This window comes from Mus caroli, chromosome 9 (genome assembly GCF_900094665.2).
Source record: "Mus caroli chromosome 9, CAROLI_EIJ_v1.1, whole genome shotgun sequence".
Lineage (NCBI taxonomy): Eukaryota > Metazoa > Chordata > Mammalia > Rodentia > Muridae > Mus > Mus caroli.
The window spans coordinates 105,800,098-105,811,251 of NC_034578.1; the positions used below are offsets into that span (position 1 = coordinate 105,800,098).

The 11,154-nt window shown below is 44.5% G+C and overlaps 1 protein-coding gene across 5 annotated transcripts in view; it reads left to right on the forward strand.

Annotated features, from left to right (window-relative positions):
• The window catches only part of Kif9 (kinesin family member 9), a 49,156-nt gene extending 44,022 nt beyond the window's left edge, over nucleotides 1-5,134 (forward strand). For 4 of the 5 annotated variants that reach the window (XM_021172877.2, XM_029482112.1, XM_029482113.1 and 1 more), the window contains 2 exons: nucleotides 1,063-1,167; nucleotides 3,690-4,400. In XM_021172877.2, coding sequence (XP_021028536.2) covers nucleotides 1,063-1,167; nucleotides 3,690-3,800 — 216 coding nt within the window. In that variant the 3' untranslated portion in view covers nucleotides 3,801-4,400. Of the gene's footprint in view, nucleotides 1-1,062; nucleotides 1,168-3,689; nucleotides 4,401-4,843 lie in introns of those variants that run through there. The other variant, XM_029482111.1, reaches the window with a different exon arrangement.
• The last annotated feature ends 6,020 nt before the right edge of the window (nucleotides 5,135-11,154 follow it).

Here is an 11,154-nt window from a genome sequence, read left to right on the forward strand (position 1 = left end):
GATAGATAGATAGATAGATGATAGATAGATAGATAGATAGATGATAGATAGATAGATAGATAGATAGATAGATAGATAGATAGATAGATAGATAGGTGTGAGTGAGGTCTATCTGTATGTGTATTACATGTGTGCCTGGGGCTTAGAGTTCAGAAGAAAGTGCTGGTTTCCATTTGGAATTGGAGTCATACACAGTTATAAGACATTTTGTGAGTGGTAAGGGTTGAACCTGGGTCCTCTAGAAGAGAAGCCAGTACTCCTAACGAGTGAACCATCTCTCTCGCCTCGTCAGTCTGATTTCTTATAAAATCCAGGACCTCCTTCCCAGGGGTGGCATTGCCCACCATAGGCTGGGTTGTCTGGTATCAATCATTAATCAAGAAAATGCCCCACAGAGTGTCTATAGGCCAGCCTTATGGAGGAAACTCTTTAATTGAGGGTCTTTTCCCCCCAGACATGTCTAGGTTTGTGTCAAGTAGACCAAAACAAAACAAAACAAACAACAACAAAAAAACCCAACCAGCACAAATCTTAAAGGGGGACATGTAAGGGCCAAAGAGATGGACCAGTGGTTGAGAGCACTGGATGTTCCTCCAGAGGCCTTGAGTTCGATTCTTTACACCCACATGGTGGCTCACGGCTGTTTATAACTGTAGTTCCATGAATTCCAATGTAGACACAGCACCCATATATCTAAATAAATCTTTTTTTGAGAGAGAGAGAGAGAGAGAGAGAGAGAGAGAGAGAGAGAGAGAAAGAGAGCAAGCAAGCAGAGAGACAGATAGCAGAGAGAGAGAGAGAGAGACAGAGAGAGAGAGACAGAGACAGAGAGATGGCAAGGCAGAGACAGAGGAATCCATTTTATTACTGTCAACTTTCCTCAGTGCCAGGCGGCCCTTCCAGAGGGATCTGGAAGGACACCAGCAGACATGGATGCTACAGCTGCTCTGGGTGCATTTGGAATCCCAGCAAGGGACTGTCCTGATGCTAAGCATAGGCTCTGCCAGGGCTTATCCTGACAATGCCAGGCTGAGATACTATTCTTGGTTGGGCCTCTCCCAGGGAGAAGATGACCAGGACAGGTTCAGCCATCTGCAGCAGACTGTCCTGCCTGAGGGTCCTGATTCCATCACCTTCTACAATGCCAAAGTCAAGACAGAGCAGAAGGTAACTTTGGACATTCATGTCTGTGAGGGTGGAGGGCCCGAAGACTTTGTTATTAGGATACTCAGAACCACCAACTCCATTAGATAGGCACAGGGTGTGTCTGAGTGTATGTTGCAGATGTATGTGATGGTACCAGGCCAGGAAGATTGAGTGTCACCCTTAATCAGTAGGTGTCTTTTGCCAGCTCCAGACTGGAATAAGGCTGGACTTTGGAAGTGAGGGAAGGAGGATCACATAGATCATGGCCAGGTCTGGACATGGCTTGTAAATGCTAGCCTACCTATAACCATGTATGGTGGCTTACAGCCCATGACAGTCTAAGAATGAAATCCTCTGAGACCACGGCCTGTGGAGAAGGGCTATCCTGAACAAATGGCAGGGGACAGAGGATCCTATGTAGCTCAAGTGGAAGTAGACATGGTGTCAGCCACAGAGAACCTATGACTCCCCAGGCTTCACTCTGCCAAGGCCTTGAACACTGTGCAGCCCTCTGTGCTCAGGTGGCTTTTGTGATTTGGTTTGTTTCTTTGAGACAAGCATCATGTATCCCAGGCTGGTCTCAAACTTGCTAGGTAGCCAAGGGTAACCTGGAACTGGTCCACACTCCGAATGCTGAGATTACAGGTTTCGGTCACTGTGCTCAGTACTATTTGCTTTTTTTTTCTTTCCTTTTTTTAGTTTCTTTAATTGTGAGACTGATTTATAGCATGTATGTGTGTGTTTACATACTTACATTTTAAAAAGCCATTATTTTATGTGTATTGGTGTTTTGCTTGCTTGTCTCTCTGTGCACCATTTGCATGTTTGGTGCCTGTGGAGGCCAGAAGAGGGTGTAGGATTCCCTCGGATCCCTCCAGAACTGAAGGTGATAGGAACTGAACCTGGGTCCTCTGGAAGAGCAGCCAGTGCTCTCAACCACTGAGCTATCTCTCCAGTGAGCTATCTTTCCAGTCCCAAATATATTTTTTAAATCACAAGCTCATATTTGATTGGACTTAAGGACTGCAAAACATATGAATTGAAATAATCTTCTCGGCCGGGCGTGGTGGCTCACGCCTTTAATCCCAGCACTCGGGAGGCAGAGGCAGGCGGATTTCTGAGTTCGAGGCCAGCCTGGTCTACAAAGTGAGTTCCAGGACAGCCAGGGCTATACAGAGAAACCCTGTCTCGAAAAACCAAAAAAAAAAAAAAAAAAAAAAAAAAAAAAAAGAAATAATCTTCTTCCTGAAAGGGCATATACTTGTTTTTTGGAGCAGGGTGGGAGAGGTGTTGTTTTGTTTTGATTTCTTAAGACATGGTCTCCTGAAGATCTGATCTCTATGACTGAGACCAGTCTGATCTACACAATGAGTTCCATGCAAGAGCTACATAGTGAGACCCTTTAATCCCAGCATGTGGGTAGAGACTAGTAGATCTCTGAGTTTGAGACCAGCCTGGTCTACAGAGTGAATTTCAGGACAGCCAGGGCTACACAGAGAAACTTTCTCTCAAAAAACCAAACCAAACCAAAACAAACAAGACACTAAATCGTTAGCTTAGGCTGGCCTCAAATTCACTATGCAGCTAAAGATGACCTTGAAATCATATTACTCCCGCTTGTATCTGTGGAATGCTGAGATTACAGGCGCTCAGCAGCATATCTGGCTGGCTATTTGTTTTTCTTTGAAACAAAGTTCCATGTAGTTCAGGACATGCCTTGAACTTGCTGTGTAGCACAGAGTGGCCTTGAACTCCTGTTTGTCCTGCTCCTGCTTCTTAAGTGTTGGAATGTTCAGGTTTTCCCCTCTACACTGCCAGTGTTTGCTTTTTGCATTTACCCATAGAGTATTACCAACCTAGGAGTGTTTCACTCCCTTCAAGAATTCCAGCTTAAGTGCTGAGAGATGTAGCTCAGAAATAGAGCGTTTGCCTTTGTAAGGCCTGTGTAAGGTCCTGGGTTCAAAGGAGGAAAAGTTCCATCTTGAGCCAGGTGTTATGTAAGATCCAATAATCTAAACACTTGGGGAGGGGCAGAGGGAGGAGTATCTTGAGTTCAAGGCCATCTTGGGCTACATATTGAGACACTATCTCAAGAAGGAAAATTCCAGCTTAGTGTTGGCATTGCATGTTCAGCTTCTTATCTTGGGGACTTTAGAGTTCCTTTCCATATTCTAAGCTAGCTTTAACATTTGCTCCTTTCCTGCCCCCTGCTTTAGTGACAGCCTTTCCTATTTACTCTCAGGGATCCTAGCAGTGGATTAAAAGAAAAGAATTTTACTATCAAAAGAAGACCTCTGGAGGTCCAGCCCCTCCTGTTAGTTCCCTATTGCTATGACTAATACCTGGGAGTCACAGCCTAAAAGTAGGAAGGATTAAGCCACTCTGGCCACACATGCCTCTTGAGTGCTGGAAGCAGGAGGAGTGCTTCAAGGCAGGCCTGGGCTTCATGGAGACCCTCTCTAGAAACAAACAGAAATAGAAACAAAGGGAAAAACAAAGATGAAAGATTTACTTTACCTCATAAACTGGTTCCATTGTTATAGGCTTATGGTAGCATCAGAAGAGCATGGTGGAGAGCTGCTTGTATCATCAACGCGCTCAATCTGAGAAGGACTGGGGTGGATCAAGGATATGATAAACCTATCAGGCCATAACCCCAGTGACCTACATCCTCCAACCTGCTCCTACCTCTTGCGTCCCACCACCTTCCACTAACGCTATCAAGTTATGAATCCAGTGGTTGATAAATCCGTTGATTAGCTCTCACTTTCCCATTACCTCTCAATGATCAGATCTACCTATGGAGACTAAGCTTGCAAACACAGGAACCTATATGCTTTAAGGTATATAGTATATAAAGTACTTCATATCCAAACTATTGTTGGGGTATATTGTGTGAAGGTTGTCTTTGTATTTTTCAATTGTTAATTCTGTAACAGCAAACCTGAACTTTGATATTGTTATTCTTATGGCTCATCACCTGCCTCAGTATTTTGTAAACATACACCTTCCTCACTTACTGATTGGTTTAATAAAGATCTGATGGCCAATAGCTGGGCAGGAAAGGGAAGTCAGGACCTCTCAGGACTGAGAGGATCTCTGGGAAAGAATCATGGGCAGTTGGGTTACTAAGTTAGATGAGCTAGCTGGGAGGTAGCCAAGCATAATAAAGTTTATAAGTCTCTGTGTCATTATTCATCCACTGGTGGGCCCAAGAAAGTCCAACAATAAACTATAACATCTTTTCTCTTTTGAATCCATTCCCTGTCAGATATTATGTAGGCCACTGAAGCATGCATGCCTATTTTTTGTTTGTTTTGGGATAGGGTCTCACTATGTAGCTCTGGCTGTCTTGGAACTCACTAGATAGCAGGTGGAGCTCACAGCCACCCACCTGCCTCTGCTTTCTGGCCACTGGAATTAAAGGTGCATGCCGCTATGCCCAGTACATGTCTCCTTTTAAACATAACTGCCAGGGCATTTCAAACGTTTTGCACACGTTCCTTAGACTGGAAGAATGAAAGTGTTTGGATGGAATGTTACTTTTCATAGCAGTTGCACTGTGCAGAGAGTGCTTTGTCTCCAGACTGTGATGTTTGCAGGAGCAATGATGACGTGCACGTAACATGGCTTGTGAGTCCTTGCTAAGACCACACCTCCTCATCAATTTCCCTTCTCTTCATCTTTTTTTTTCTAGCACAATTATATGAAAACCATGGTGGGCCTCCAACAGTCACACAGAAAATAGTCTCATCAATAGCTTGAAGACCAGCAGCTCTAGTCTGTTCTAAGGAAGCTGCTAAACCACATGCCCAGAGTTCCAGCCACTCAGCTGCAAGCTGGGACCAAACCCAGAGAACACACAATTGCCTGCCTGCTAGGATGAGCATCCTCCAAAGGACACCCTTGCTCCTCTTCACAGAATATTTTTGATTTTAATTTACTACCATATGTAAAAGCAAGATAAAATTACTTTTTATTTCCTGTCTGAAAGGACATCTTCCTTATGTACAGGTTGTGGCTAAAACAAAGTCCTACGTTTGCCTAGCAAGCATCACACCTGGGATTTGATCCCTAGCAAAATGCACACAGACACACACACACACAGACACACACACACACCACCCACACAAACACGTACGAATGCATGTGCGCACATAGGGATGGGAGGAAGATTGGGAGTATAACTCAGTGGTAGAATACTTGTCTAGCATTCATTAAGCTCTTCCATCTTCAACACCACCAAGAAGAAAAATAGCTAATATAGTAGCTAGGCATGGTAAGACAGTCCTGTAATCCCAGCATTCGGCGGTGCGATGGGGAGGTCAGAGTTACCCTTAGCTACATATACAGTTCTAGGTCGGTAGGAAACTCGGAAATCAAAACAGCAGTCCAGGCTCGTCCTGACCAGGTGTTTCCCATGGTCCGTCTCCCCTCGCTCCTGTGGGCATCCTGACATGGCTTAGTCTGAGAATACTTCTAGTTCTCTCAGTCCACACTTCCTCTGCTCCTGGCCTCTGAAGACAGGAGGAAGTCCTTCTTCCTTGGCAACCAGAAGAGTATCAAATATAGTTAGTGACCTACAAAAGGCAGAACTAGGTCCCTGTGCACAGTACATGACCTTAGATAACACAGCCTTTCTGGCCAAGCACACATGTACAATAGGTATTGCAACTTCTGTGTCTTGGCCCCTCCCTTTTCTTAGTGAGTGGCTGAAGGTAAAGGCAAGTGAAAGTGACAGGAACAGGGATCAAGCCAGCAGGGTTGAGCAGGGTGGAGGAAATGTTCCTCCTGAGTCAAGTTCTCAGGCTCTGTGTCCTGGTGATGGTAGCACGGGGAAAGAGCTTGCTGCTTTGCTAAAGACAAACACTGGCCCTCTGGACGCTGACCAGTGTGGTCTCTGCTGATGTTGTGGGCCAAGGCTTTCACCTTGAACATGGTATGACAGTGGTCCTCCATCTGATACCCTTGACTGCCCAGGATGCTAGAGCTCCCACAATGGAATTACCTGGAAGCCTGGCAAGGGAAGCAGTGAGCGAAAATACTCCAGATTAGACTTCAGAGGTTAACTTCTCTCCGAGGGCTGTAGGTCCTTGGGTTACTTTATATGGGGAAAGTTGTAAGGAGCTGGGACAGAGGACATGGTGAAGTGGCTAAGAGTGCTTGTTCTGCAAGTATGAGGTTACAAGTCCGAATCCTCTATACATGCATAAAAACCATGGCTGCACTAATGTTAAACTCAGCGGGGGGTGGGGGGGGCAGAGACAAGCAGATCCCGAGAGCTTGCTGGCCATCCAATATATTCTAAACAGTGGGCTTCCTGTTCAGTGACATACCCTGTCTCACAGTAGTAAGATAGAAAGTAATCATGGGCTGGGCGTGGTGGTGCACGCCTTAATCCTAGCACTTGGGAGGCAGAGGCAGGCGGATTTCTGAGTTCGAGCCCAGCCTGGTCTACAGATTGAGTTCCAGGACAGCCAGAGCTACACAGAGAAACCCTGTGTCGAAAAACAAAACAAAACAAAAAACAAAACAAAAAGCAATCATGGGAGACAACAGATGTCCTTCTCTGACCTGGGTATGGCTGTCACTCATACCCACACACTTGCATGCATGTACTACATCTAAACCCACCCCACCAACCAATCCCTCTCATTTCTGCTCCTACCCCAGGGTCTCATTATGTAAGTCAGGCTAGTCTAGAACTCACAGTGATCCTTCTGCCTCAGCCTGGCCAAGTGTTTGTATTGGAGGCATGTCCCACCACACTACAGCAAGGAGATATTTTCTTACCTAAGAGGAAGAACGGAGTAACTGTCTCAGGTGTGGTTTCCATGTGGAATAGAGATAAGGGGGTTTGGCATGTATGGTCCCTTTCTCAGGAGTGTCTACTGCACACCCATGAGGACCTGGGTTTGGATTCTGCCCTGTACCCAGGTAAAACCAAGGTATAGTGGCTGTAAAGCTAGCCCTGAGGTCAAGGGGCAACAAAGTTGGGGTGTGGACATAGGTATATCCTCAGAACTCACAAAGAAAAACTTAAAAAGATTGGTAAATGAGGGTATAAAACTTGAAAAATTATCACAGATAATATATAGTTTTGTGGTTAGTAGATGAAACAAGATAGAACAAACGTCTTCTGCAACAAAGGCATAAAATTTGAAAGCAGAGGGGTGAGAACTTGAAATTTGCCAAGGCAATTTTGTATTGTTTGGGGAAGAAGAAAATACCTTATTTTTTTTATATATCCAGTACTTTTCCACTAGGAAAGGAATGACTCTTCAGGATGAAGGTGTTGTGTGAGTTTATGGAAAGGGAGGGATAGTATTTCCCAAATGTCATACTGAGCCTAGGGTCGTGTTGCTAATGCCATTCTTGCCTGCCTTCCATCAAGGAAAGGAACTGCACAAAGTCACTGCACTGAGAACTTACATTTTTTTTTTTTTTGGTTTTTCGAGACAGGGTTTCTCTGTGTAGCCTTGGCTGTCCTGGAACTCACTCTGTAGACCAGGCTGGCCTCGAACTCAGAAATCCGCCTGCCTCTGCCTCCCGAGTGCTGGGATTAAAGGCGTGCGCCACCACGCCCGGCCGGAGAACTTACAATTTGCTTGTCCTTTCTAACTTGAGCGTTTTCCCCTCCCTTCCAGTGCTTTGAGACAGAGCCTTCCCATGTTCCAGGCTGGCACTCTAATCTCACTCCTGGCTCTGGAGTACTGCAGTTACGGGTGTGACTTCTCACAAAGCATCTGCTTTGTGAGAAGTAGAGACAATGCTCTGACAGTTCTCACTAGGGGAAAGGATTGAGTAGAGAGGAAAGAGTTGAGACAATGCTCTGACAGTTCTCACTAGGGGAAAGGATTAGGTAGAGAGGTAGGAAATGAGTGTTGGATAGGAAGTAGCCTTCCACTCAGTTCCAGTTCCAACTGTGGACTCAATGGGGAATGACCTTTTGTCTTTCCTAAGCCTTATTTGAGTCAGAACTCTGGCCTGGACACACAGAAAAAAAAAAAAAAAAAAAAAACCCTGCTATTAGAGAATAGGTACCACCTAGTGATATCTTAAAACATATCTAGTTGCTTATGGGCTGTATCAGTCAATATACTATATATCCATCTGTATATTAGTCAACATATTAGCTGTGCCTATAGTTCAGTGGTAGTGACTATTTGCTTAGTGTTCTAGTTACAGTCTTTTGCTGTGATAAAACACTTGGGCCAAAAGAAAATGGTTTACACTTCCAGGGCACAGTCCATCATTTAGGAAAATCAGAGTAGAAATTATGCTAGCCTTCTTATACAGCCTTGGACCAGCTACCTAGGTAGGTGTTGCCCACAGTAGGCTAGGTCATCCTCCATCAAAATACCTCCTCTACAGAAATGCCACAGACCAGTCTGATCTAGACAATTCCTTAACTGATGGTTTCCTCCCAGAAGACTCTATACTATGTATGTCAAGCTGACAAAGCTAACCGGGATACCTAATGGACACAAGGCACTTGGTTCAATTTTCAGCACTGGGAGGGACAAAATTTACAAATAGTTTTGGAGAATGTGCTCAGGGGATCAACTTGTGTTCCCCCATCCTAGATACTTTCCTCATCTCTTTACCAAGCCATAGAACTTACCCGTGGCAATGACCATGCTTTGGCTTTCTCCCCTTTCTTATGAGACACCAAAGTTAATTTTAGGGGCTACTAGTAGCCACCCTAGAGTCTGCTGGAATGGATGCAGTCTGGGCCCATAGGAGATACTACTAGAAGTGATTCTCAACGTTTTTGTTTTATTTATCAGTACTCTGAGTGGGAAAAGGTTTCATCTTGGGGATTGTGGACTTTTTCTTTAAATACATTTGGAGACTTTTTGTATAAAAGCATGGGATAGCAGTGGCTTTGAATAGGTTTGGCCTCCATAGACTCCTGTATTTGAAAGTTTGGCCCATTGGTAGTAGCACAATTAGGAGGTGTGGCCTTCTTAGAGGAAGTGCATCATTGTGGGGGTGGGCTCTGAGGTTCCCTCTGCTTAGGCTCCGCCCAGGGCGGAAGAGTGATTCCTGGCTGCCATCCGATCAAGACGTACAACTCTCAGTTCCTACTCCAGCACCGTGTCTCAGGCCATGCTTCCTGCCATGATAATGGACTAAACCTCTGAAACTGTAAGCCAACCCTAACTAAATGCTTTCCTTATAAGAGTTGCATTGATCATGTCTCTTCACAGCAATGGAAACCCTACGTCGTGGCATGGTAGCACATGTCTTTAATCCTAGCACTCGGCAGAGGTAGGTGTAAGGCCTGCCTGGTCTACACAGTGAGTTCTAGGCCAGCCAGGGCTACAAAGGCCCTGTCCTTTTTTTTTTTTTTTTTTTACAGGTATGGAAAGTATCCAATAAGCTAAGAAGTATCTATTGGTTTGATCAGGAGGCCAATCACATGGAGAATGAGGTTGGAGGTTAGGGAATTTTAAGGCAAGTCTGGGTTGAAAAAGTTTTCTTTTTTCAGACAGGGTTTCTCTGTAGCCTTGGCTGCCCTGGAATTCTCTCTGTAGACCAGGCTTAAGTGTGGAGATTAAAGGTATGAGCCACCATGCCTTATAACATGCATTTTCTTTGTCTTGAATTCAAACTGGGTGTGGTGGTCTGTAATCCTAGTACTTGGGATACAGCAAACCAGAGTCCAGAGAATCCTGAGCACCATCTCAAAGGTGCTGACCTTTTTGAAAAAGATTTGAATCAAAGATTTATGGGCCTCAAAATTTCCACTGACCTCCATGGTTTGATATGCTTACTCTTTTGGGTTCTGACCAAAGTTACCACTAACCGGGATACCTAATGGACACAAGGCACTCAAGTATGAAGATGAATGAAAGTACCATTCATCTGTCTCCTGCTAGAGAGCTGTTTATTAAGGAAATGGGAAACCCATACACCTCAACTTAGGTTCCTCTCAACTTAGTAGCCCTTTCCTAATGTCAAGTGGCTACCAATGGCTTATGTGACATTTAAGGCAAAGAGCTCCAATATATTCAAAATATTGATGGGCATGATAGCACACTAGAAAGAGACTCAGGAAGAGGGCTTCAAGCTCTAGGCAAACTTGCCTGGCAGTGGTGGCCCATGCCTTTAATCCCAGCACTTGGGAGGCAGAGGCAGGCGGATTTCTGGCCAGCCTGGTCTACAGAGTGAGTTCCAGGACAGCCAAGGCTACACAGAGAAAAACCCTGTCTCGAAAAACAAAAACAAACAAAAAAAGATAATTATTTAATGAAAGGCATTGTTGTCCAATGTTCATAACATTGTCTATGTGATATGCTTCTATTTCAATAGGTAAGCCAGTAGAAACCCCAGAAACAGCCATGCCCAATGTCATAGGACTAGAAATGGGCTGGTATTGGTTTAAAGTTTAGGATTTTATGGACTGGGATATTTCTTACTAGGTAGAGTACTTGTCTAGTATTTAGGAAGCCTTGGGTTCAATCTCCAGCACCATATAAACTAGCTGTGGTGACATACCCTTCCCTGTAATCTCTGGACTCTGCGGTAGATGCAGGAGAATGAGAGATGTTCAAGGTCATCTTTGGCAAACGTATTGAGGTCAAGGCCAGATGGGATACACAAAACCCTGTCTCAAAAAGAAGTAAAAAGAGGAAGTTTGGGGTTTCACAAGTCCCTCATTTTATCCTCACAGCAGTGAGAGAATCTGTTCACAACAAAACTTTCATCTTCAGCAGGTTGTGGTGTCTGGCACCTGTAATCCAGGCATCAGGGAAGCTGGGGTAAGGATTTTGAGTTTGAGGTCAGTATAGTACATACCAAGTTTCAGCCACAGAGGAAAGCTCACCAATGAATGCAAAACAAAATGGCCGTGGGAGCCTGAAACCTAGAGCTGGTTTGTTTTTGTTTTTTTTTTTTTTTTTTTTTTTGGACCTTGAACTTCCATGATATGAGTAAAAGTTACCAGGAAAAAAAAATCCAGATTAACCTCTAAACAAAATGATAAAAAAAATATTCTGCTAG